We start from the raw sequence: 27,675 nt of genomic DNA, 5'->3' as shown, positions 1-27,675 counted from the left end.
TCACAGACTCCTTTCTTAGTGTTTTGAGCAGATGGCTAGTTTCCTTTCATGTCCAAGTGCCCAATGACCTTCTGAGATGATGAACCCGAGGTATTTGACCTTCTGTTTGCAGATATGAGCCTTCTTCCATGACACCTTGTATCCCATGGTAGAGAGTAGGTCCAGTAAGGCTCTAGTACCTTTCCAGCAGTCTCCTTTGGTGGGGCTAGCCAGTAGCAGGTCATCTACATACTGAAGTAATGTGCAGTTCAACGTCTCCCCAGGGAAGGCAGCAAGATCTGTGGCCAGCGCCTTGCCAAACAGAGTGGAGGAGTTCTTAAAGCCCTGTGACAGTCGAGTCCAGATCAATTGCATTTTTCTCCTGGTGTGTGGGTCTTCCCACTCGAAGGCAAACAAAGGCTGGCTGGCTGGTGATATTCGGAGACTGAAGAAGGCATCTTTAAGATCAAGGCATGTGAACCAGCTTGCTTGCTCAGGTAAGAGACTTAGGAGAGTGTATGGGTTTGTGACTACCGGATGGATGGTGACCGCTGCATTGTTGATGGCACAGAGGTCCTGAACAGGGCAGTAATCGTTCCTTCAGTCTTCTTGACCGGCAAGAGCGGAATATTCCAAGGTGACTGACACTCAACTAGAATTCCAGCATCACACAGATGCTGGATATGGTCCTGAATTCCTAGGCATGCTTCCCATGACATTGGATATTGCCTTTGTGTGACAGGAATGGCCCCTGGCTTCAGATCTACTACAATGAGTGCATGATTTTTGGCTAGACCTGGGCCCCCCTTTTCTGCCCAGACAGTAGGGAACTCTTCTAGCAGACTGGTTGGATTCATTTGTTTTTCTCCCAAAGAATAAAGATGCCATTTGTCCTCCCTGGGCATAGTCACGGCCATCATTAAAGCAGGCTGGCCTCTCAGCGTGAGACAGGTGGGCTTCCCTAAGGTAAAGGTAATTTGTGCTCCAAGTTTTGTCTGTAAGTCTCTACCCAAAAGGGGAATGGGGCACTCTGGTAGGTACAAGAACTTATGAGTCACTAAGTGGCCCTTTAGCTTACATGAGTGAGCTTTACAAAACAAACGAGTGACTCGGTTCTCTGTGGCCCCAATGATGATTGCCATATGATCCGTGAGGGGAGCCACACGCTTAGTTAGCACAGAATATTCATCCCCAATGTCCACCATAAAAGTCATTGATTGGCCCCCTACTTCTATTGTGACTGTAGGCTCCTAGGGGCCTAGGATCAGGAAGCCCAGTCGCCCCTAGTCTGACTGTTCTTTGGCCGGGCCGATAAACTCTTGGACGGCTGGTTCGGGCTGGTATTTTTCTTTACGAGGTTGATTGACCTTCTCTAGCCCTTCAGGCATGCTCCCTCAGTCGGGGCACTCTTTCTTCCAATGGCTAGTCTCTTTGCAGTAAGCATATTGGTCACGGTGCAGTGGAGATCTCCTTTTGGCTTCTCTCTTCCATGGGGGAGCAGTAGTCTGTTGTGCCGGACCCAGGTTCCCAGATGCAGCTGCCAGCTGGGACGACTTTTGTCTCATCCATTTGTCAGCTACCTTTTGGGCCTTCTGGTCACAGTTTACAAACACCTTGTCTGCGACCTCCAGCAGCTGGGTGGCGTTCATTCCAGCAAAGCACTCTAATTTTTTGAAGCCTGTGGCAGTTGTCAGTGAAGGATTGAACCACAAATGCCACGTTGACTGTGCACTGGTTTTCTCGTGCCTCAGGGTCAAAAGGGGTATACACCCGGAATGCCTCACATAGTCTCTCATAAAACTGTGAGTGAGTGACTCCTCTGGCCTCTGGAGTATCTCTGCCAGTTTTGATATATTTCTTGGCTTCCTAGCCCCAACTTCCACCCCTTGCAGTATGGCCTTGCAGTACAACACCTGGTGCTTGTTTTTGAAACCATCCTCACGCTTCAGTGTTGAAGAGAGTCAAGAGGAGTTAACGGCAGTTATCCCAGTCAGGCTGATGAGTTTGGAAGATGGACTCGAGCAGATCAATCATTGCCTGAGGTTTCTTGAATAGGACAAGGTGTGCTGCTTCCAGTTAAGCAGGTCAGTTGTACTGAATGGCTGATAGTAGAAGACAGGGGGGCCTGGCTGGAGTGTGCCATCTTCTCCAATCTCAAAGAGACCTCACGTCTCTCGGAGTGGGGGCGGGGCATCTGAAGGACCACAGATTGCTGAACCGGCTGCATGCCCGAGCGAAGTTGCTGTGGACTTGGGCTTGGGGGTTGCTCGGGCTGTTATGGCAGCAAAGGCACGGATAGTGGAGGGCTGTTGGCAATTGTGGATGGAGTGGCCGGGCGGGGACTGGTCGAGCTGTTGGGATGTACGGTGATGGGAAGATAGGTTCTTCCTTGAGGTCTCCTTGGTGGATTATTTTTGCTGGCTCCTCTTTGTTCTTTTTCTGAGCCAGTCAGGCCACTAGTACCTTACTCTCTCCCTGCTTATTTGCACAAAACCAGACCCAAGGGGGCACTACAGTAGTGATCTGCAGCCATGTGCCTATGTATGGAAACTGGTCTGGATGTCCAGCAGTTCCTTCACTACCTGATACACTGCCCTCATGGTGGGGAGGTCTAGGGTCCCTTCCGGGGGCCAACCTACCCGAAGGCGGGCCATTCAAGCTCACAAAGAGTACAAAGCTTTCCCGGGGTTAGCTTGACCCCATACTCCTCTGAGAAACTTTTTTTAAAGTTTTTCAACATACAATTTAAGACAGTTGGCTTAGAAGAACTTCCCCCCATATTTGTAGGGAGCTTCCTTCAAAAACCGGGAGCAGAGGCTGGTGTTAGTATATTCTCTAAAGTCTCAGAAACCTTGTTAAGGCAACGTAAAACACCGAAATTATTTTGATGGAATACAGAATCCTAGTTTCCTACTCAGAAAACCTCTTCATAACATTTGCATCAGACCAATAGTCTAAGAAACATTAAACAGAAACAATTTCTCATCAGCTTACGTTCGGCATTCAAATTTCCAACCTTGTTTCACCTTATTACATACAATTTCTCCTCAAGATCTCTTTCAAAAACCTTCTTCTACACTTTCCTCTCATAAAATTCCTCTCAGGATTTCCCTTCACAAACCTTCTTTCATACTTTCTTTATTCCTCCAGTTTGCCTCTTTTCACTCTTTCAGCAATAACCACCTCTAAGGCAAACACTTTTCCTTCAATTTCCTTCAAAACAAGTCTCCAGACTTTATACCTTCTGTTATCAAAAACGCTTTCCTTTTCCTTTGTATAGATCTGAGGTACCTCCCGTAGCTCCCACGACAGACAACTATCACGCCACAAGGGGCAATGGGGGATAGGGTCAGGGAAACTTGGAAAGGATGCCACTCACTCTGCCATCTCCGGCCGCTCCCCTTATGGGGATTTCAGGCACTTCTTAGAATTGGTGGGTTGGTATAAAACCCTGACCAGATCACCGGAGTAGGCTGCTTACGGAGATCCAGTGAGGCCACCGTAAGCCATATGAGTATCGCCACAGAACCGTGGATTGGGGCTCAACTCTTGCTTCTTTGTAAGACCACGTCTCAATCACTCAGCATTTACTCTCTTTCATACAACCTCCCAACATTCCTTAACATGTCCACTAACTTGTGGAGGGCGTTTGGTTGCCCTCCGGAGGATGATGGAGTTCTCCCCTTTTCTTAGTGTTGACCAAACTCTTCCCACCCTGTGACAGTGACACAAAGACAAACAAGGGTGGGTGCCCCCTCCACAGAGGAAACCATTCAGATGCTTGTCTGGCCGTGTCCCCTCACAGGAAGCTTAGGTGACGCTTAGCCATAGTGGACTCAGCTTTGTGACTTGCGGTCGGGCACTAGTCCGATGCCGCCGTGGACTGTATGCCATTCACCACGGATCCGCAGAATGAACCCCCACGAACTCCATGGCCTTCAGGGGACCTTAAGGACGCCCGGCCGTGGAGCTATAAACTCATTCCTGACCGATCATGTCGGCCAAGCCGTTCATTCACTCAATCATTCACATATCAGGTCAAAATATTACTCCTCCCCACAGGTATATTCAGTCAGTGGGGACCTGCCTCCACCTGACGCCTCCCCATTGAGGAAACTCTCACTCATACATCAGGCTGAACGGTGCCTCCCCCATTTATGGAAGGCCTCTGGCCTAACCTGATATCTCCTCCACTGGGGAGACCCAGTCTCCGCCTCCACTTTTGGAGACACCAATGAACCTGGAATACTCTTCAGGTTCCCTAACCAATATCTTCTTACTGAAAACCAAGAAGGGATCAGCTTCCTCTTCTGCCCGACAGGCAGGACCTGAATGGGGGCTGTCCTAGGACCGTTCCTCCTTACCTTGGTACCTTTTCTTCCTGTGGCCATTTCTGGTGAGTTGGTCCTTCCCTTCTGTGAGTCCAGTTGGTGACTCAGCCTCACTGGGATTTGGGGCACCAATCTGAAAGAGAACCCGGAATACTCGTCGGGTGGCACACCTCCTCAGTCATCTTGGTTCCCTCTGCCTCGGCCAGGCCGAGCCACCAGTCCAGCAGCTAAAGAGGCCGGCGTGCTTGTAACCTTACTGGAGCCTCCAAAAATATTGTGGAAAAATCCAAAACCAGTCCAGTGAAGAACCAAGCAGTAACTCGGAGAGAAGGAGAACTCAGGTTTATTATATGTGGTCACAGAGGAGCTACTGCTCTGAAGATCTGGGCCCCAAGATATGTTGCAACACTCCTTATGTGCCAGTCTATTACACAAGCTGATTGGTTGATTCACACTTAGACCGTTACAAAGCGAAGGGAGTCGCTATGGTTGCAAGTAGTAACACTGGTGGAAGGGCAGGAATTGTTATGCTGGTTACAAATTGTTACAGGAAGCTGGGATCTGCCAAAGTACTGAGGTACTACAAGGTTGGGGGTGGGAGGGCTGCTACGGGTACAAACAGTTACATTTATAAGTGGAGCAAAGTGCAAGTGAGCTCTTGCATGAGCTCCTGCATATAGCAAGCATATTTACAAAAGCAGAACAAAGAGCTGATTAGCTTTTTGATGTAAATTTCTCAAATTTCCTCTTCAGTATGAGAGCAGTCTTTCCTAACTCCCTAAGATTTGTCCCAGAAATAAATTATTTTTAAGACTTAGTAAAGTCTTAAAAAAAAAAAAAAAAACCCTAAAGTTTTCTTTTCCAAATACATAACATGATCATACTGTGCCACAGGTTAGTCCACTGCTACAAAACTTTGAGTATGCCATTTGTAAGCGTTAACATTATAAGTGACAGGAGAATTTAAAATTTTACTTGTAATTCTTTCACTAGATACTATAACAGCCTGTAATTATGCACCTGCTTAACCATACACCATTGAAGTTACATGATAGAAAATAGAGAAAAGGTCTTTTGCTGGTATTGTGTTCCCTTTTCTCTTAGAGTTAAAAGGGTCCAGTATGCAAAATTTAGCTTCAAAATATGCAAAAGGAAAGCAGATTATTCAAAATTGGATTGAGCAATCATCACATTGAACTACCCTGCTGTCAAATATGTGGTTGCATTTATCCATAAGTATACTTACACTTGTCCAACTTGTGTCTCATGTGGCCAGATGTAAACCCAGCTGTATATGGTGGTCAAAATAAAAATAAATATCAGTGGCTTTTCTATTTAATACTGTCCAAATTATAAGTATGCTGCTCTTTGTCTAGATAACTGTTGAAGTTTCTAAGCTCTGGTCTTAATTAGATCAGAATATTAGAAAATCACAAGTGCATTATATTTCTGATATGTATCTTATTATTTTTACTACACTATAATTTTTACTATAGCCGTATCAACCATATGTTTTAATAATAGGTATTCTATTGAAATGGCAAAGTATAATTTCTCAGCCATGTGATTATTTTCTGATATTGAAAGTTTTTTCTTCCATTACTTAAAATAGAAAAGGGGAAAATATTTACAAAAAATTTACATGCTGTGGCGTGAGAAAGAGTGTGAATGTTTTAATCAAATCAAAGCCTGTCAGTTATAAACTTACAGCCTCAGGCAAGTTAAAAAGTGAGTAGCCTTATCTGCAAAATGAAGATAATCTTTAAGCTGGTGCTATAAGGATTAAATATCATATATAAAGCATATGACAGACACAGAAATATACTTATTCCCCTTATGTCCTATTACCTACTTCCATTTTAAGACTAGCAGCAAGTTTGAAAACTTGGTTTTATATTGCAGCTAAACATCTATATAAATATGTCCTGGTAAATACTGTTACATACAAAAGAGAAAACTTATCCAAGGATGGTAAATGACAACTAATCTTTGTATTACTCTATACGTGCAAGATACTTCATATGTAGTATATATAATTACATATACAGTTGACCCTTGAACAATACAATACAGTTTGGAAATGTATTGTCCACTTGTAGGTGGATTTTTTTCAGTAAACACACAGTTGTCCTTCTGTATTCCCCAGGTTTCGAATCCACAGATTAAACCAACCTTGGATCAAAATAGCATTTTTGATCTGTGGATTTTGGTACCCACAGGGGAGCCTGGAACTAATCCCCTGTGGATACTAAGGGAGAAGTGTAGGCAAGTTTGGGGGGAGTCAAAAGTTAAATGCAGATTTTCAATTTGGAGAGAGAGTGAGGGGCCCCTAAACCCTCTTCCTCAAGGGTCAACAGTAATCTCATTTAATTGTCATGTTTTTCTAAGTATTATTACTCTAATTTTATAAATATGCTTTCAGAGAAGCATGGTCACATGATTGAAGATGACAGAGCCAAGACTCAAATGCAGGGCCTCCAGCTCCTTAAACCCCACCTATTTCTTTCTTTCTCTCCCAGAGAATGGTAGTAAGAGCTCCTCGCTTGAACATTTTAAATGTAATCTCACCTCACTTCATAAATTTTATAAATTCAGCTGGTATGTTACAGAAACCAGTAGTGAAAAATTGTCATCTCAATTAACTGTTAGGTAACAGAACCTATATAATAACTGGCTTTGTTTTATGTGTTAGGTAATATTTGGATCAGCTCCTGACATCAATCTACTACTGATTTAAGGCATTTTAAAAACCCCTCATTGTACTTCTTTCAGATGCCATGTGTATGAAAGATGGGAAGTAGAACAAGAGCAGCATCCTGGGAAATCTCATAAAAAGGAAAGGGCTTATAGGAATTGGATCAAATAAATGGAACTGTACGTGTAAGAAGATTGATCAAGTTCCCAAATGAGACAAATGAAATTCCACTAAGGAAAAATCAAATGCTAAATGAACTTGTCACAGTATCAAAGGAAGTGGTAGCCAATTTCAGTGTCAGTCGCAGAGAAGTTATTACTCTGGACAAAATTAATCTTAGGGCCTGCAGTTTGTGTTAAAAGACAGGAGAAGAATTACTTCCTGGCTCTTTTCCCTCCTGTACCCAAATAAAACAATCTGTATTTGGAAGAAAACCCTTTCTCCATGATGCGAGCTGGGACAAGGTTTTTCTGCACTCGGCTATGCTTCCCTAGCCAGCTTACCTGCCAGCTCTCCACAGCTGCTCCTTCAGTCTTCCTTCCTCAAACCTGCAAAGCTTTCACCTCCTTCAACTTTCCTGACACCAAATCTACAAACCTGTGACTGTACCCAACTTCGAGCCTCCCTCACTCCTTTGCAGTAACCTCATAGCTGAAGCTAATCCCTACACCTGTGCACAGGGATCTGCGCAAACAATTCCTTCACATGCTCGCACTCATCATCATTGTCATCCTCGCTCTACTGGCTCCTTTCCATCAGCATTTAGATGTATACATGTATTTAATCTCCCCATCTTTAAAAGTAAATAAAAGCAGTACCTCTGTCTCCCTCTAGATACTGACGTTTTGCTTTCCTCCTCTTCACCACTGGATCTAAAGTGTCACAATTCCTCACCTCCCTCCCACTTCTCAACCCACTTGAATCTGCTTTCTGGTCTCACCATTCTATAAAAAATTCTCACTAAGATTACTAATGGTTCTTACTTTACTAGTCCTCCTAGCAACATTAAACCTTTTCAAACCACTCTTCCTTTAACTGATGTGATACCTAGTTTTTCTAGTACTTCTCTGGCCACTCTTTCATATTGGCTAGTTTCTTCTCCACTTGCTATAGATTCTCAGGATTCTGTCCAAAAAGCTCTCTTCTCCTCATTCTGTACAGACTTCCTAGTCTCTCCCATCCCATACCCCAGGCCACTGATAGATTTGTGCACTTAAAATCTCTCCTGAACTCTGGGTCCCAAACTTCTATCTCTATATCCACTTATCAGCCTACTGGACATCTTCCCTTGGATAGTTCATAGGCAACTCAAACCCAATAAATCCTAAAGCACAAATCATCTTCCCCCATCAAACCTGCTCTAGCAGTATTCCCTACCTCAGAAATGGCACCACAGCCCCACCACCCCCAGTTATAACCAGAAGTCTAGAAATCGTCTTTGACTTGTCTCTCTCAAGTTCATGTCTATCGATCTCCTAATCGTGTTGATTCTACATCTTACATATCTTTTAAACTCATGTATTTCTATCGCCAACGCCACCACTCTAGTCCAAACATCCGTTGTCGCTTCTCTGAGCTGCCACAATAGCTTCTAAAGTAGTCTTCCAGTATTCACACATGCTCTTTCATCTCCCAGCCAATTTTATATTCTGCTAATATATTTAATAAAGCTCTGCATAATCTGGCCCCTTTCTGCTTCTCCTGTCTCTATAAGCTAGACCACTCTTGCCCTAGTTTACTGTGCTCCAACTCTGCAGACCTTCCTTACTTAGTTCCTCCAATACATTTTTTTCTTCCTGTAAAGCCTTCCCACTTGCTGTTCTCCCCCACTCTAACTCACCCACCCTCTCTATTAGGGAAATTCCTATATAATCTCTTCCTTAGGGAAATCTTCCCTGATGTCCTAGACTAGTTTGCTTTCCTTGTTAAACAATTCCTTAGAATTGTGAATCCTTTCTGTGTACTCAAATCACGTATAATTTTTGGTGATGTGTCTCTCTTCCCACTAAACTGTAAAAGCCCTGGAGCCCAGGCACCATGTCTGATTTGTTCACAATCGAATCCCTGCTGCTTCATATAATGCCTGGCACAAAGACACTGGTTATTCGTTGAATGAATAAATGCAAATATAGAAGCAATTCATCAAAAAAAAATTAACCAGCCCATCATCCTTCCATGGCATTGCATCGGAAATCAAAATGCCATGCTAACCAGCATATTTCATGCTTGCATAAGAGCGAGCTATTGTAGGAGGAGAGCTCGATGAACTTAAGCAACCTGACAGAAAATAAGGAACTCACTAAACATGGAACTCTAACTGTGAACATCTCTTCAACATATCTGCTGATTTCTTAGAGATTTTCTACATTTAACATAATTGTAATCCATGTCTAAGCACTATTTTAATTCTGCTTTTTATGAATTTCTGCCCTTAATCATTGCCTCTTTGTTATATTTAAAGGTAACATAGGGTCACATCAAGTTAATAGATCATGGTTTTGTTAGCCATTTCCCCACCGTTAGGCTTTTTGGTTAGTTCGGATGTTGTTGCAAACAGCAGTGCTGCAAATATTCTTCCTAAATAACTTTTTAAATTTCAGATTATCTCCTTGATGAGTACAAAGTAGAATTGAGACATCAAAGCATATGACAAATTAATATCCATTCATATAGCCAGAGAGTTCTCAAAAGAATCAATGTATAATAACATTAAAAATGCATACTATAATCATATCTAAGTCCATGTACCCCTACCAACATTGGGTTTTAAGCTTGTTTAAATTTATTTCTTGAAATGTAGTGGAGAATAATTAACATTTATTGAGCTCTTTTTATGTGCCAGGAACTCCTAGGGATTTGACATGATATTTTCCCATTTAATAATCACCATGAACCTATACAGGAGATACTATTCTTATCCCCCTTTTAGAAATGAGGAAATTGAGGCTTAGAGTTGCCCAAGTTAAGTAAATCGATGAGGTTGAAATGTAGATGTACTGATTTCAGAACCTGTACTCTTAACCACCATGATGTGCTGCCTCCTGGTTGGTTGTTGGTGGTGGTGGTTTTTTTTTTTCTGTTTTATTTACCTGAAAGGAAGCATTACCATTAAATACAAAAACTGAATGTAGCCTTTCTGATTTCAGGAGTGTAGCATACTTTATTGCTGGAAGGTTTGTTGTTTTATTGAGGTAAACATCTAGGTGGACCTTTTGTTTGAGAAAGCTCACCTCCCCTGGGTTTAGCCCAAGTGGGACAGGATGATACAAAGAGAGGTCACTTACCACACATAATAAAATAAAGAAATTTAAATTTTCATTCAATGCCCTAGTAAAAGAGAATGAGCCCAGGAAAGGAAGAAGTGGAGAGAGGTTGGTAAAAAGAACTGAAATGAGATGCATGCCAGAAACATGGCAGGAGGCAGGGGCCTAATGAAGGACATGGCCAATGAGAAGTTTCCTAAAATGGTAGAGAATGATGGTTAAATTTCCATAAGCAGTCATGTATGCATTGAATCTGAAGTTGATTTCTGCTTTGTGCTGTAGCCTTCCACTAACTCTAAACCTTTTGTGCAATTTGGTTACACCCAACCTCTTGGTGGTGGATCATTTGAAGGAATGAAGAATGGGGAGTTGGCACATCATGGGCAAGAGGGCAACAGCCAAAGGAACAGGAGACAGTAGACAAGCAGGCTGCATCACCGTCAAAGTCAGGATATACAGAAGCCTTGGAAACCCTTAGAGAAATTGAGATCAGAATAGCCCACAGTGGTTGGAAATTGGGGCTCAGGCTATTTTGTATTATCATTAAATTGTTTGGAGTTGTCCCAGTTGGAAACTTCTGGGTTACATTCAAGTGAGAAAGAACTTTTGTTGAGCTGCAGGAAAAGAAGTTTGATTTATTAGCAATTTGTCAGTCTCCTCGTTGACATTTAGCTTCCAGAACACCAAACTCTTCTGTTTTTCCTCCCACCTCACCAGGCATTCCTGTTTCCTTTCTTCCTGATCTCTTACTGACAGTATACAGGGCTCAGTCCTCTGTTCTCTCCTTTATCGACACTCAGTCCCTTGGTGATCTCATCCAGTCCCATGCTTTTAAATACCATTTATTTCTTAAATACCATTTATTATTTCTTAAATACCATTAATGTCTATATGGCGACATTTCCCAAATTTATACTTCCCTGACTCCTCTCCTGAACTCCAGACCCAGATGGTCTGTTGCTCCACTTGACAGCCCCACTTAGATGTCTAAAACTCGTCTCAAAGTTAACATGTCCAACGTTACACTTCTGATCTTCCTTCCAAAAACTGCACCACTCATGGCTTTCTCCATCTAGGTTGATGGCAACTCTACCCATCCTTTCAAGCCAAAAATTGTGGAGTTATCCTTTGTGATTCTTTTTCTCTTATACTCCATCTCTAATTTGACAGGGAATTCTGTTGTCTTTACTTTCAGAATATATCCAGAATCTTCCCATTTCCACCATCTCTACTTCTACCACCATATGCAGAGCCACTGTCATCTCTACCTGCATTGTCACAAAAGTCTTCTGACTGGTCTCCCTGCTTTCCCTACCGAGCTGCCAAGGGTGATCCTTTTAAAATCTGTATAATAAAAGCTTATTATTCACTCCTCTGTTTCCCATTTTATTCAGAGTAAAAACCAAAGTTCTGACAGTGGTCTTGTGTGATATCCTGTCCCCCGCCACCTTATCCTGCCCCATCGTTACCTCTTTGACCTCATTTCCTAGTCCTGTCCCTGGTTCTCTCTCTTCAGCTATACCTCTGTCCTTGTTGTTCCTGAACAAGCCAGGCACCCTCCCTTCTCAGACCTTTTGCACTGGCTATTCACTCTGCCTGGAATGCCCACAAAGTTACTCTCTCACTTTGTAAAATATTAACTTTTCAATCGGACCTTCCCTGACCATTCTCTTTTAACTGTGATACCTCATCAGCATTTCCAATCACTCTTTTTTTCTTTTTCCCTTAGCACTTATCGCCTTCTAACACACTGTGTAATTTGTTATCTTTATTGCTATTAATCTCATCTTCCTCCCCTCACCGCTGGAATACATAATCTCCATGAAAACAAAGATCTTCATCTGCTTTGTTCACTAATATATCCCAAGCACTTAGCACAGTGCCTGGCCCACAGTAGGCACTCAATGATAATTATCAGAATGAAAAAAATGAAAATCTGTCATCCCCAGCAACAGAATGAGAATCTGAGTCCACAATTTTGTACAACACAGGCATTTTTCCTTTAGACCAGGAATCAGCGAACTTTTTCTTAAAGGACCAGATAATAAATATTATAGGTTTATGGGTCATATGGTCTCTGTTGTAACTACTCGACGCTGCCTTTGGAGATCCAGAGCATCCAGAGACTATATGTAGGTGTGGCTGTGTTCCAATAAAACTATTTACAAAAATAAGCAGGCAGCCAGCAGGCTGTACTTCACTGATTTCTGCTTTCAACAAAGATACATCGTGGTAAATCATAGCTCTTCATTAGCTCTATCCATACACTCTACCAATTGCCCAACACGAAATATTAGAAAGGTGAATGCAAATCTAGCAAAATTACAAAGCAGTAGCTTCTCTGCCTGCAGACAGATTGGGCATTCCTTACTCAAAGTGGCCATTAAGATGTGACTTGAAAGTGGGAGGTAGGGAGAGAAATTCTGATATCAGCCACTTTCTTGCTAATGAGTCTAAAGCACATTATCTGTAGCTTTGGAGTATTCTCTAGAGGTTTCTAAAATGCAGCATGATCCACTTCTGAAGCCTCTTTTCTCTAGGCCATTAAGTTCTTTGGCACTGATGATGAATTTCTTGTAGCAAGGAAACCCTTTTTACTTTTGTCAGCTATTCTAAAAATCAATAGATTGATGCAGTTGGTTATGAAAATACCTGCCAATATTCTGAGGCCAAAGCCCTCACTTCCTGCCATCTAGACCAGCGAGTCTCAAGGGCAATGGCAATATGTCTGGAGATGTATTTGATGGTCACAACTGGGGCAGGGGGTTGCTACTGGTATCAGGTGGACAGAGGCCAAGGATGTGCTGAAGCATTCTACGATGCACAAGGTAACCGTCTATAACAAAGAACTGTGCAAACAAAAATGTCAATAGTGCTGAGGTCGAGACCCTGATCTAGACTACTCGACTGGACTTTGAATCTACCTTGTACTACTCCATTGCCAAACCATATTTCTAAACCATCAAATTTATCCATCACTCCTGAGCTCCAAGAGCTCCAGCAGCTCCTCATTGCCTGAAAGATCATTGCCTCTTCTTCTCATCCTGGCATTTAGATCCTGAGGGATTTTGCCCACTTACGTATCCTTTCCCCAACAGGAACCCTGCTTCTCCCACGCTTTCATCTGCACCATCCTCCACACCATCTTTTTACCGATGTTCTCCCCAAACACACATCTTGTGACGCTCCTCCCCACACCTTTCCTCTAATACCAGTCTTACTCACTGAGGCCCACACATGCTGCACAACCCTGTGCCACTTAGTCAGTCTATTCCACTCCCTTTTGTACTTACTCACATGTCTTACTCTGTTAGATAGTTATTCCCTCTATCTTGCCTTCTCAATAAACTCCCTGAAGGGGTCCATATTGTATTTCTGGCTTTTTGGTCTCAGTTTCCACAGTGTAAGGTGTGAAAACTATATTGTATTGAGAGTTTCTGTATTGACAGTCGAATGAGATGAGTATAAAAAGCACCTTGTATAGGGCCTGGTACCCAATTAAGTGCTCAGAAAATGATAATGTCGTAGTACCTCTAGAAGCATACATTCTGGAGCCCATAGAAAGTGCTTAATAAATCTTTTAAATGGAGTTACATACTGGAGAGACCATGCATTCAGACTAGCCTGGTATTTGGTATTAACCGCAAAGAAAAACTTCCTCAGAAATCCTACACCAATGAATACTCCTTCACGCTAGAGTGAATCCAGGAGCGGTGGGTGTCACATTTTCCCAAAGTAGTGCCTAAGCCAACCTTTCTGCATTTAACAAGTTAATGAACAGCTTGGAATGACACTTTGCCCACACTGGACCAATTTAGAAGTCTGCCAATAGGACAAGATGTCGCTATGCCACAATCCACTTTACTGGGGTCCCAGCTGTGTCCTCCCTAAGTGTGTTTGCTCTCAGCCACTGGAGAAGATGTCCCTGGAGAAGCCAGCACCAGTGGGATGAGGCTGCAGCGAGGGCCTGGCCTTTCCCCAAGCAGAAGTGAGAGCCTTTTCTCAGATCCTGTGAGAGAAGTGAGTGGGGCATGGTATTCCGAGCAGCCCAGGTCTGGCTTCGGGCCAGGCACTGAGTGGCAAACAAGAAGGAACACATTCCAGGAAGGCAAGGAGGCCTGCCAACACGAAGGCGGGCCCCGCAAGAAGGGCCTGCTGGGCGCCAGGTGCTCCTTGGCTCTGTGGAGGTCAGGCACGCAGGCGGATGGACTCCGGTTTCTCTGGATTATCATTACAGAGGCTTAACCATCTTCTTCCCTCTCACTTTCAGTGAACAAAGCATATGTAACCATCGAATTTGAATCCTCTCTGCTCTGGAGTGCAGCTCGTTATCTCTAAATGAAGGAGGAGGGGAAAGAGTGTGGTCGCCTCCTGAAATCATACTTGCAGGAGACAGGTTTCTATAATTCTGTTCCCTGAGTAAAGGAGATGCTACTGGCAGGTGAGAGAGAAAGCCCGACATGTCTGTGCCCTTGATGGAAGAGAAGCTGAGCTCCCCAACCCCTCCTGGACCCCCGTCCCCCAAACACAAACACACACCCCTGCCAGTTCTGCCTTCCTACTGGCCTGACCTTCAGGAAGCCTGGAGAGCCCTTGGAAACGCTTTCCTTTCAGAATCTCCTTGGGCCTTTCTCCAGGCTGCGAAAGAGCGAAGAGGAGAGGAGAAAGGATTAAAGAGGACAAGGAGATATGGCCACCTGAGCCTGCTGGATAGGCAGTGCACTGGACTTAGACCAGGCCCGAGCCCATTTTCAACCCAGGAAAGGGCAGTGGGGGTGTTTCTTTGAGAAAGAAGAATGAAGTCTGTTCATCCCGGCCCAGGCTCCAGTTCCTGCTGGACTTTGCTGCCACCTAGTGGCCTCATTGGCATCTCTTCCTCTCAGATTGACCAGCCTGGGGGATCTGGCCTCAGTCCTGGCTTGAGGCAAACCAGAGAGCCTTCTCTGAGAAGCCTCTCTGCCCTAGGACACCCTGATTCTGCGGCCCAGCCTGTAGGAGTAGCAGCACAGATTCCCGGCCTTACCCAGCTTGATAAGCATCCTAACGCCATGGCCAGTAGGTAGGAGGGCCAGGGCTGGCTGGCTGGGTGCCTGGGTGGGTGCAGTGAGGCAGATGCAGTTTTCCTAGAGCTTCCCTCATTCCTGAATGCCCTTTTCACTAGAACTCCTGCCCTCTCACGACCCTTCCTCACACCTAGCTACAGGCCATGTTGCAAAATTGAGGATCCCTCATTTTATATATATATATATATATATTTTCCCCTCTGTTTCTCCACATTTAAGGCAGTTATTTCTCCCTTATAAATTTAGCTCATTTGAACTTAAAAAACACAAAAGTATATGTCCTCTCTGTGATGCTGAACCAGTTCCCGGAAACAGTGAAAAGGGGGAATGTTACCAGGCATACCGTCCTGCACGTTACATCCGTGTGCTGATTTCCTTCAGCAAAGGAGAGCACTTGGGTTTCAGGAGCCACTGAGCCTTCAGATCAGAGCTGCAGTACCCAAGGATTGTGCGAAACCTTAACTCCCTTCTCCTGCCTGCCTCTCCAACCTGTTTTTCTTAAATCGTAAAATACACAAAATTTATCTTAACCATTTTTAAATGCACAGTTTCATAGTGTGAAGTACAATGTTGTGTGACAATCACTACCATCCATCTCCAGAACTCTTTTAATCTTGCAAAACTGAAACTCTACCCCTTAAACGATCGATCACTCTTCATTCCTTCCCCTCCCCAACCCCTGGCAGCCAGCACTCTACTGTCTCTATGAATTTGACTACTCTAAGTATCTCATAAAGGTGAAATCACACAGTATTTATCTTTGCGTCTGGCTTTTTTCATTTAGGATAATGTCCTCATGGTTCATCCACGTTGTGGCATGTGACAGAATGTCCTTTTTTAAGGCTGAAGAATATTCCATCGTATATACATACCACATTTTGTTTATCCATTCGTCAGTAGACACTTGGGTTGCTTCCACCTTTCGACTATTGTGAATAATGCTGCTATGAACATGGGTATACAGATAGCTCTTTGAGACCTTGTTTTCAATACTTTTGGGTATACACCTAGAAGTGTTATTACTGGATCATATGGTAGTTCTATTTTAAATTTTCAGAGAGCTGCCATACTGTTTCCACAGTGGCTGCTCCACTTTATATTCCCACCAACAGAACATACGATTTCCAATCTTTCCACATCCTCACAAACACTTGTTGTTTTCTGTTGCTTTGACGGTAGCCATCCTAATGGGTGTGAAGTGGTATCTGCTTGTGGTTTTGATTTGCATTTCCCTAATGATTGGTGATGTTAAACATCTTTTCATGTGCTTATTTGCCATTTATATACTCTTTGGAGAAATATCTATTCAAGCCCTTTACCCCTTTTTAAATAGGGCTGTTTGTTTTTTGTTGTTGAGTTGGCCTCTTCAACCTCTTTTCAGGTCACTCTCACTTGATGAGTGTCCCAGAGTCACGCAGATGGTCTCTCTGTTCCTCAGACACGTGCACTCTTTCCTACCTTTTGCGGTCGCTAAGCCATTTGCCAGGCATGCTCTTGTCCCAGCTCCTCCCACGACTGGCTCCTCATCTTTTAAGTACCAGCTTAAATGTCACTTCAGAGAACCTTCTTTGTTGCCTACCCATCTCAAGCCATCTCCCTATTTATCTCCTATTTGTCACTGTTTCTTTCCCTCATGGATCTTAATCACGATTTGCAATTACCTTGTTGGTTTACATATTTTCTTAGCACTTATATTTACACGGAACACAGGTGCCGTGCAGATTGAGAGGTTCTGCCTGACACGGTCACTGCTACAGCCCCAGTGTCTAGCATAGTACCTGGTACACAGTCTGGGTTCAATATTTACTGAACAAGTGCATCCCTACTAGAGGGGGCATCTAGGGAGAAAGCAAGGTGACGTGATCCAAATTGGGATTCAACCCGCCTAATCTAGGCTCAATGTCATAGAAGAGACCACAGGAGTTTTCTGGTGCTGAGTTCCAGACTTTACTTCCTGAGTTAGAAGCACAGGACTATTTAAACCAGGGACATTGCTTTAGATTTGCCCAGGAGAAACGGGGAAGCATTCTGTGTCCCCCAAACAGAGACAAAAGGCTGTAGTGCTTTGCTGTTGACCATTCTTATCCTTCACCATACGCCTGAAGTATGAGTCAGCCAAGCTAAAGTCCTACAGACTTGCTTGCAGAATACTTGGGATTCTGGGAATGACTTGGGCTCCATCAGAAAGGGTACCTTTAGTGAGTAATCAAAAAGTAAAAATAAACTTTCCATACCACAGGACACTAGAAAAATCAGGTTTTTTTAATTAAAAATATTTTCAAAGGCTAACGCCATAGTGGAACAACTCAAGGACAATTGAACCAAACTCTCAGGGAATTAGAGACGCATCGGCCAATGCAAGCAGGTCTATAAATACACATAGTTTATAAATGAGCACAGCAGAAGGTACACTGGCCCCAGAGGACCAGGCTAGGGGACAAAAGGGAGAAACAGAGAGAGGACCCTCCAGAAGGACAGGCACACCCGTACCACTCAGAGCCCTGGACCATAAGAGGGCCTCCCAAGCTACCTACCCTACAGCATGCCTCTTGCCTTTTCTGAGCCTGGGGCATGGCTGGAGACTAGGTCCATCAGCATCTTGGCACAGCCACCGATGACCTGACACCTCATGGCCTCCAGTTTAAGTTCGCAAGGCTCAGAGAATAAATCTGTTCTCCCCACCCTACAACAAGGACCAGGGAGGGGAGGTGCTGGGCAAGTAGGATTATTTCCCTGAAAACATGATGGAAAGGAGTGGTGAGGGGGGCTTGTTTCTAAAAAAGGATGGACATTCACCCAGTGTGGCACTGTGGGGAGAGTAGCATAGTGCGTTTCACCTGACACATACAGATTTGGTGCAAGCAACCCACTAGGCCAGGCTCTAAACTTAATCCTAGAAGCTGGCATGGGGAGAGGGTGAAGAGACCTCTAGTCTGAGTTTAGGGAGCTGTTACCTACTGTCAGTCCTTCCAATCCTCATTTGGGTTTGTCATAAACAAGACAGACAAGTGTGGCTCCATGATAAATAATTTCCACCTGGATTTCTCCCTGATTAATTTTTCAAGTGTCTGCAGAGGAAAAAACAGTGGCTATTTCTGACATCACCTACCCAACACCTGTGACTTCTCTGATACCACTGGCCTCCTCACTAAGGCCCTCGCAGAATCGCCAAAGGCACTGTCTTAGCAGATGGGAGTCCCAGGGAGAACAGGCCAGAGTTCTGAGGCACAGAGAAGCTTTTAGGAATAGAGAACACTCTGATAGAAAAGGAATCTCTAAGGTGAAGCCCCCACCATGCCCACCCTTTCAATGCCCTACCTCTATTTTCCCCAAAGATATCAGACAGACTCCCCCTTGGCATGGTCCCTGCACTGTACCACCCCGACTTTGAACACCTCCACCTTATTTATGGAGGATAAAGCCCATGGAATGGTTGCAGGTGATTGCAGGTGACATGAGCGAGTTCTGCCCTATGGTGACTCAACACAATCATGCCCGGCTACCCAGCCTAGACTCCCCAACCAGCTGCCGTTGGCCAGATCTGAAGTTCAGGCAGTCAGGCAGGGAGTACAAGGCAAGACCTCGGATCAAAGCCACCACTCTTGTCATACCCACTTTTCACCTGTGGCACCTAGGAAATGTTTGACCACACCAGTCAGTGATCAAAGGCCCTGCTCCACCTGTCTCACCGGGAAGCGGCAGCTGAGGATACGGAATGCTAGACCTCTTTTCTTCTTCACAGCCCTCGTTGTAGTGGTGTCCTCCCAGATTCAGGCAGCGTCAGCAGGGGCCAGAGCAGAGCCTCGGCACAGAGCGTGAACACTCCTCTCTTGCTGGAGTGCTCGCCATAAGCCCTCCCCTCCTCATTCAATGCTTGCCCCACATTTCCCTCCGGTCTGCCCTGGGCCTGAAAGGGAGGTGCCTGGGTCCCTGGAGAGTAGCCCTTTAGGCCCCAGAACAGGGACTCTCAGTATGTGGGAAGAGGGCAGAGCCTACACTGGTGGTTTGGGTTCTGGCCCCTGTCCCACCACTGGAGTGAGCCATGTGACAGTCAGGGAGCCGCATTCTAGATATCAAAGCATGGCTTCTGTCCTTTGGGGCGGCCCCTAGTGCTCTTCCTGTGTGCCAAAACTGTTTCTAAGAAACAGGTTATTTTCTTTTTTTTTCATTCAAGTGGTTGCCGAAGCTTAGTATACAGAATTCCTCAGCTGGTTCCAAAATATCTGGCTTTTTGTCTGAGTCCAAAAATTGTAGGAGCTTTGTAAACAGGTACTTCAGATCACCCGGGAGAGCGGTAAGAGTCGGCGAAGGAGGAGGGCTCTGGAATATTTTCCTTCACAATCAGTCCCAGCGCAGCAGCGACATAAACTCAAGGGGGTCATTGATAGAACGTTAGCACCCAGAGCGTTCTTCTTGGAAGAATGGAGACAAAGGCCGAGCGGCTGTTACCTACACACAGACGGGATACCCAGATCAGAGAAAGGGCCTATAAGGCAGACAGACAGGTCAGTAAAGCCTTCTCCACCGCCCCATGAGAGCGGGTCAGGGCGGGATCTGTGCACGCTGCACACGCTGCACAACTTTGCTCAGGTCCATCAAGCCATCTTGCCTAGGGCAGCCAAGGTGACAAGCGGCCTAGTTGTAGGTTTTGGTCCCTGGCAGCCCTGAATCCTAGAGGCACTGAGAAGAGAAGGGACATCACCTGTGCCCAGGGACTGGGCTATCCCAATTCAGGGAGCATAACTGCTGTTCCAGCTGGGAGATACGGAATGCCAGATAGGACGAGGACAGGATCAGGAAGCAGATCCTGGAGAAAAAGGGGCAAGAAGAGTGGAATCGGTCTTCTAGAAAAAGGGCATTTTTAGAGGCTCGCCCAAAGTGGGAGTGGGAACTAAGCTACTCTTGCGACTAGAGGGACTACAGAACCTCTGCCCCGCAGCCGTGTTCAAGCCTGGGGCTCTTTCATGCCAAAGGCTGCGTGGGGGTCCCGAGACTCATCTCCATGGAGGGGTCCTCAAAGCCCAGCAGGAGTTCTGGGTTCTTCAGCTGGGCCCCACCTTCCTTCTGACCAGCCAGCCACCTTGTCAGACCACTGAGATTAGCCCCTACAGCAGTAGGCGGTTCACACAGCGAGTGCTGAGGCTGACAGTCAAGCCCAGCCAGCAGGGCCAAAGGAAGGAGAGGAGGTGAGGTGAGGGGAAGCCAGGGCCTGGCTGTTCATGAAACATCCCTCCATGCTCACTCTCCCCAGTCCTGTGTAACATTTCCTTGTCTGAAGTGTCATACCCGCTCTTCCCCATCACAGAGCCTTAACCGTAAATTACAGTGTTATTAAAATAAAAACTGGAGATACTTTGTCAGGAGCTTGCAGTTGCCTCAGACTCTTCCCCTTATTCTGGACAGTGACCCCCCACACACACACACCAAGTCTCCTGCTCCAAACACCCAGATACCCAGATGGGTCTGCCCCTCCCCAGGTACAGTCACCTACAGCACGAAGAAGACCTTGAGGAGCCGGTAATCCCAGAGCTGCAGCTCCTGGTTGCTTCTGGGCACCTCCTCCAGCATCTCCTCCTCACAGACAGCATTCTCTGCAATGAGAGCAGTCAGGTCCCCAGCCCCGCGTGGGGCATGCCCACCTCCTGCCACTCCCTGGAGCTGCTTGGGCTCTTGGCTTTCCTTTATGGATTTGGAGAAAGAAACAGCTCTCAGAAGCCCTGCTGGCTGGGATGATCCCTTTTCACAGAAGTGGGAGGAGGAGAAGCCTGGTCTTTGCAAGCAGTTGCCATAGACAAGCCCTCTGAACTCACCAGACCCTGGAGGTTTCCTGGAGGGGAGGAAGCTGTCCATGGAGTCCACAGACACCCGAGGGATAGAAGGGATGTTGTCTTGGAGGAACGGGGTCCTGGAGGCAGGGCACACTTTTCTCCACTTCATCTCGGGGATGAGGACTTCCTGCAGAGAAGGCAGGAGAAGCTCTCTCACCATGACCCTTGGGATCTTACTTGCCCTAAGGGGCCCACGCCAGGTTTATCAAAGCTTTCTCCAGATATTACCAACATGGATGTCTAGCAAGGCATGGAAGCAGGTACCAGGGATGGGAGGAACCATTGCTATAGCAACCACATGTCTCTCCTATCTCCTCCCTTGCTCTGACTGGCTACTCTTACAGGGAACAATGTCTTCGAAGACTGCTAATGTAGATGTGAACCAACCCAGGTACATACTCAGATCAGCTGAGTCCGAGAAAGCTCAGCACAACCTATCTTAGATGGGATAAGTCATGACTCCTTCTGATCGAGGCTCTAATCTTAAGAATATCACTGATCTTGGCAGAGGGCACTTAAAGTCCCCATCAGTGAAAATGGGAACATTACCTCCTATCTCCCTGTACTGTGTTGTGCATACTGCATGCTTGGCTAACCGCTTAATAGTTCCTGAAGAAAGCTTCAAACACCCTGGAGTCATTTCCATACTTCATCCCTAGTCTAGAAATTCAGCTCTGCCTATCCAGAATCCCAGCTGCCAAAGGAAACTGTTGAGACCTTGACAAATCTAAAACAAGTCTATCTGGGTTCTATATTAATAGTCTATGGAATTCTTCCCCAGGGACATCTCTAGACCCATAAAAGCCCTCCTGACTCTGTTAAAGGAAAGAGGATATAGGTCTCTGGCTCTGTGCCCATTACAGGTGTGGGATCCAACCCGGACAGTGTTCCGGGGCTGGACATCTGATCTGCTCATTAAGTCAGCAAATCTGCCCAGGACCTGGTGGCTCTGCATGATATGGAATGTGGCAGGTCAAAGAGGCCCCCTGACACAGCATGGCCACCGGCTCTTGAGCCTGGTGCCTCAGTGCTGCATTGTGGACCCCTGCCTGGGAGGCCCTGAAGCCTCAGCAGTCTCAGGCCAGCGGCTTTGGCTCCCAGCCTCAGCTCTCACCAGAGACTCGCATTCGGGTTCCTCTGGAAATTCTCTTACACTCAGACTCTTCTTGCTGGAAGGCTGAGGAGGAAAGGGAACAGGGGTCACTTGTCTATCTGGAACAGCCAAGGTCAGGCATGGGACTGTGTTAGCATTCTCGAAGAGAGCTAGCTTCACCTCCATTTTGGGTCGGATAGCGCCTAGCTCCCAGAGTTTGCAGGGGTGCCCCATTTATGCTGCAGCAGAGGGGCAAGTCCAAAGCAACCTACTCTCCCATGCTGCTGCGCCTCCCTTCCTCACCATAGGCCAGAGAGAGCTGTAGGCATCCTGGGAAGCAGCCCCATGCTCCTGTCTGTACGCTGAAGAAGCACAAGTGCGGGTGATGCATGGGGACACAGAAGGGCCCACTGGCCTCAAAGAGACATACTCGCAAATGCAGACACACAGTCCAAGGACTGCCTCTGATACACTGAGCTGTCGCCTGTTACTTCCCCCTCTCTGCCCCTGTTTCCTGGGTTGAAGAGGTGGGCCAACCTCCCCCCACAGCCTTGTCCCAAGACCTCAGTCAGGGCCTGAGCAGCCTCCCTGGCCTAACTCCTGCCCCGAGCTCCATACCTGCAGGTGAGTGCAGACCCTCCTCAGCATGTCATATACACTGTCCCGGGAGAGCAGTGACACAAAAACATACTGGGATATGGAAAGAAAACAGAAAGGGGTGGGGTAATTTAAGACTTGAGAGTCTGCCAGAGTCAGGCTGTCGGCTCCTGGGGCTGGGGCGCAGAGACTGACAAGGGAATGTGGCCCAGAGACTCACTGACCTTCTGGCTGGTGTTGGTGGTGATGGCCAGGCCATTGGGAAAGAGCCGTGCCATCTTGTGTTTTTTGATCATTTGCACAGACAGCAGGGGGATGACCACCTGAGGGCAAAGAGGTGTGATCCTCTCAGTACGCATGACCAAGGACTTGGTCCCTTTGCTTCCAGCATAGGGCCCGATCCTCAGCTTGCAGGGAGCCAAGCACAAGTACCATGAAGAAGCCGGGATGCATGTAGGAGAGTATCTGAACCTCTCCTTCTCATGCAGGCTCCCCTTCCAGTTATCTCCACCACCCTGCCCAGCTTGGGCAGCACAGACCACTCCAGGCTTTTACCCCGTTATCCAGGAGGCCAAGGATGGTTGCCTGTGGGGAATCTCATACTCTAGTAACGGAGTTCCCTTAGCTATCTCCTGGCCACGCTTATGACTCCCCCTAAGTGCGACATCCCACTCTGATTCTGAAGGCAATTTGTAAGAAGAATAATTTGGCTGTGAATTGTTTAGGCCAACTCAGGCCAGATGTAGAGTCTAGACGTGGGGCCCCTCTTTTGGAAGAGACAGCGTTGACACCAGGTGGGATGCCTCACTGCTGCTCATCCAACCAGTGAGAGGCTTCACCAGAGGGACGGGGATGACTCGAGGCAAGCCCACAGGGCAGGGGGCTGTCTCTTCCCTGGGCTGGGGCAGGGTCTTACGGGCTATAGCAGCCCTTCCCACTCATTACTACCTTGATATCCTTGCCAAAGAGGCTGGCATGGAAGCAGAGCCAGTTGGGGGAGATGTAGAGCCGGCCCTGGAGAAGGAGGTCCCTCTGCAGGGCACAGGAACACACTGGGAAGTCACAGGAGAGAAGACTGCCATGAGCAAGGTCAGTTGGGAAGCCCCAGGGCCTGGGTCCTCACACTCAGAGGAGTCCAGAGTCCAGCCTCAAAGACCGTCTTCCTTAGAACCCCGCTTCTCAAACAATCCATCCCCCAGTAACCCCCAAAACCCAAAAATCCTTTCCTGAGAATCCTGACTGTCCCTACCCCAGAAGATTGCTAAGTTTCTGCCCTGGTCCCCCAAGCCTGGATTCTCACCCTCTCAGGCAGAATCCCCTGCTCTGCCCCGCAGAGAGGGCCTTGGTTGTGCAAATGCTCCCACATGCTCTGTGAGAGGCCTCGGCAGGAAAGAATAGCCACTGATAAGAGCAGAACAGAAATAAGAGTTGGAAGCCCTGACATTTTCTCAAGAAAATCTTTACAAATTCAACTTTATATCCCCAAACTAGCCCAGTCTTCTCGCACTTTTGAAGGAAAAGGGACCAACTACACCCAAAGGACAGCCAGTTAACATTTCTAAATTGTGCCTTGGAGGCTCCAGAGGATGGGACCTGGGCCTCGGGCACTACAGGCGCCTGTCCAGGCACACCAGGGGGACAGCTCACCTTTGAGAACCACCTCCTCCAAGGGGATGTCCTTGAACAGCTTGTGGTATTGCTGATTGTATTTACTCAGTAGTGTCTGTAAACACACGGGCTGGGGCTGAGAAGTTCTGGGAGATCAGACCACTGAAGGGGCCCTGAATCCAGCCACCAGGAAGTAATGCCCAGGCCACCCAGGGGACTTAGCATGAAGCAGGGCATGAACAGCCCGTGGGTAGAGAGGGCTCAGTTCCAAGCATAGCTTGTCTCCTGGGGATGCTGGGCCCTGACAGGTAGCCTGCGACTGGAGGGAGATGCATCACTCCCACCCAAGAAGAGGCACTCACTCAGGTTTCCTAGTGACCTAGAAGCTAACAATCACTGAATTCAGGCAGCCCGGGCCCCTCCCTTGCTGGGCAATGAGAAGTCAGCCTCCATACACTTACCCCCTCTCTACTGCACTTCTTTATATCTTCGCCCTTCGAGCCTTGTGGCCAGTGCAGACTGCAAAGGAGACATTCCATTCCAAGGACAAGGAACCCTCGAGTCCTGCCCATGCATCTTCAGTGCCAATTCTGCCCTGGCTTCAAGCCAGAAGCTTGGGGCAGAGCTCAGAGGGGCCTGTCTCTCGACACAGTGATAAGCACTGAGAGCAAATAGCTTGTCGGGGAAGGGCATTCCTCAACGCACAGAGGGGTCGGAAGAGGAGTCTCAGTGGCCCCCTTCTCCCAGACAGCTGTGAGCAGTGGGCCCCCCAGGAGGATTGCTCAGCCCAAGCCTAGATCTCCCAGAGAAGCTCAGGAGCCACCCACCAGGGCTGTCAAGAACCCCTTCTCATTTCTCTGGCCAAGGGATAAGCAGAGGAGCAGACCCAAATATAAATGGGCCGGAGGCACAGGGACAAGGACCAGCTGGGGAGTGGGTGAGATGGTGGCATCAGACTCACAGCTCCTGGGCCTGGCCATGGGCCATGCCTCCTCCGGTAGCCTGGAGCTCTGCAGGGAGGAGTTTGGCAGACTAATCTGAACTGACTGAGGCATCGGAGGCTGGGGAAAAGGGTGGTGCTAAAAGCAAACCTTTGTCCTAACCCGGTTGGCCTAAAGACAGGTGGGCAGGGGAGGAGGCTAGTAACCCGAGAAGCCTGGACTCTGCTAGGTCCCAGTGCGTAGGGAAAGGCCTCGGGAGTGGGCGAAAGAGGCCCTGGGCAACCTGTGATTCACCTAACACCCCGACTCTGCCTTAAGGTCCCCTTTCTAACAGGTCACATTTCGAGGGCTTCCCACCCCCAGTCCGTATATATAATTTGACTTGGCGAGGGCTCACCTGGAGTCCGGCGGTGCCTGAACCCTGTCTAGTTTCTCTGTGCAGGACACAGGACTCTTCAGAGAAGCCGTCTTTCCATGCATCTGTTGGTTGTAAGAAGAAACGGGCCCACATCAGGAAGGGTGGATCACGGGGACGCCTTGCCCTACCAGCTCCACCATACCCAGGACAGCTGCCTCTGCCCACCACTTTTCAGGGTGAGGCTGAAGACATCGCAGCCGGGAGGCAGCAGCCCAGGCAGGGGTTCGGGAGCAGCTGACAGAGGCGGGAGTCTCATAAGCTGTCTTTCCTAGAAGCCTGAAGTTCAGTTTATGCCTGGGCGGAAGAAAATCAATCTACCTCATCCAGCACCAAGCAGAGTTAAGCCTTGGGCCCCACCCTTTAGAAGGCATATTGGGAGGGAGGACTCCGAGACTTGCTTGCAGCTGAAAGTAAGTTTCCGAGATGCCTAGGTAATGCCTAGCATTACCGTAAACTATCAGGTTCTGGGCAAGGACGTTGAGCACAGAAGTCCTTATAAAAGTTGAGTAGCTGATGCAGCTGATGGTGTGGGAGTGGACTCCAGTCAGCCCACAGGTGGTGTGTGTGGGCCGAGATGGGAGGGGCTGCCCCATATACCAGGAAGTTGCCATGTGTCACCTTTGGACAGTCGGGGTAGCTCAGCCTGAGAGCCAAACATCTCAAAAATGTCCCAGAAAGAGGGTCCAGGAGGGAGGGGACACTCCCGTCCTAGGCCGAGGGGCTCCACAATGGCCTTGGAGTTCACGCCTCCCCTTAACAGCTCCAAACAATAGGGTTTCCTCCTTTCTGCCCCTCCAGGGAAGATAGGCTGGAAATCGATAAAGCCTGAGCAAACTAGCCCCCAGCTTAGTGGGTCCAGGGGCTGACAGGAAAAGGGGGTGGCCAAGAAGTAGAGCCAAGGCAGGGCAGCGCGGTGACCGGAATAGGTAACAAGTTCCTGTGCAGTGCTCTCTCAGCAGATGAGCTGGAACCTGGAGCCTGCAGATCCTAGCACTCAGTCGCTCTCAGCTCGGTGACTTGGCAGGTCAAAGTTCTCTTCTTCAAGAACAGTTACAGACTCCGCAGAGATCTGCCGGGACCCTCAGAGTTTAGTCTGACCCTCTCCCGCCATACCACTGGAAAGATTAGGAAACTGAAACCCCAGGGGACAAGATGTACCCAACATCATACCATGAAGCGCCAGGCGACCCCGCCCACAAAATCAGCCCAGCCACAGCCATGTGACCTGGTAATCTCTGCCTCAACCTTACAGAAAAATTTGATATACACATCGACATATATTTCCTGTATCTTGCAAAGTGACAGAATGTCGCTTTGATTTGATGTACTAGTGATTTCACCTTTTGATTCCCAAAGTTAATTTCTGGATTTATTTGGTTCCATCATCTCACATTTCACAGAGGTTTTTTTTTCCCCCCTTATTATAGGAAAAATGAGAAATATAAAATATATAAATGTGATCGAAATCATCCATAAGAAAAAAATTCCCAAGTGACCTAAACATATATTTATGCAACTATATAATTTATGTGAGTGGGATTATAGATCATATAACTGGTATCCCCTATTTTTGTTGCTTAACATGATTTCATGAGAAATTCCCCATGTCACTGTCCATTCCTAAAATAAATTCTCAGAAGTGAAATTAGTGGATTGAGAACAAACATTTCTCAAGCTCTTTAGACCCACTTCCAAAATGCTTTCCAGATGCTATACCGGTTGACACGGCCTCAGCACTCCATGAGGGTGCCTATACCCTCCCATCCAAGCCCTATACTGGGTATTATCTTTTTCTCGCCTTTGCAGATTTGATAGGTGAGAATATACTGCTTTCATTTCCATTTCTACTTAATGGCAGG

The 27,675-nt window shown here is 46.9% G+C and overlaps 1 protein-coding gene across 5 annotated transcripts in view; it reads right to left on the bottom strand.

Annotated features, from left to right (window-relative positions):
* Positions 1–17,572: 17,572 nt before the first annotated feature.
* The window catches only part of GRAMD2A (GRAM domain containing 2A), a 31,088-nt gene continuing 20,985 nt past the window's right edge, over positions 17,573–27,675 (bottom strand). For 2 of the 5 annotated variants that reach the window (XM_039856624.1, XM_039856625.1), the window contains exons 2-12: positions 25,796–25,878; positions 24,919–24,976; positions 24,497–24,572; positions 23,798–23,901; positions 23,074–23,172; positions 22,871–22,942; positions 22,274–22,336; positions 21,142–21,286; positions 20,823–20,922; positions 20,034–20,138; positions 17,573–19,780 (exon numbers count right to left, since the gene is read on the bottom strand). In XM_039856624.1, the coding sequence (XP_039712558.1) occupies positions 19,777–19,780; positions 20,034–20,138; positions 20,823–20,922; positions 21,142–21,286; positions 22,274–22,336; positions 22,871–22,942; positions 23,074–23,172; positions 23,798–23,901; positions 24,497–24,572; positions 24,919–24,976; positions 25,796–25,878 (909 nt within the window). In that variant the 3' untranslated portion in view covers positions 17,573–19,776. Of the gene's footprint in view, positions 19,781–20,029; positions 20,139–20,822; positions 20,923–21,141; positions 21,287–22,273; positions 22,337–22,870; positions 22,943–23,073; positions 23,173–23,797; positions 23,902–24,496; positions 24,573–24,918; positions 24,977–25,795; positions 25,879–25,981; positions 26,352–27,675 lie in introns of those variants that run through there. The other 3 variants (XM_039856623.1, XM_039856622.1, XM_039856626.1) reach the window with 3 other exon arrangements.

The sequence above is a fragment of the Pteropus medius genome, unplaced genomic scaffold, assembly GCF_902729225.1.
Source record: "Pteropus medius unplaced genomic scaffold, Ma_sr-lr_union100, whole genome shotgun sequence".
In the NCBI taxonomy this organism is placed as follows: domain Eukaryota; kingdom Metazoa; phylum Chordata; class Mammalia; order Chiroptera; family Pteropodidae; genus Pteropus; species Pteropus medius.
The sequence above is the reverse complement of the archived record's forward strand: the minus strand, read 5'-3'. Positions and strand labels throughout refer to the sequence as shown.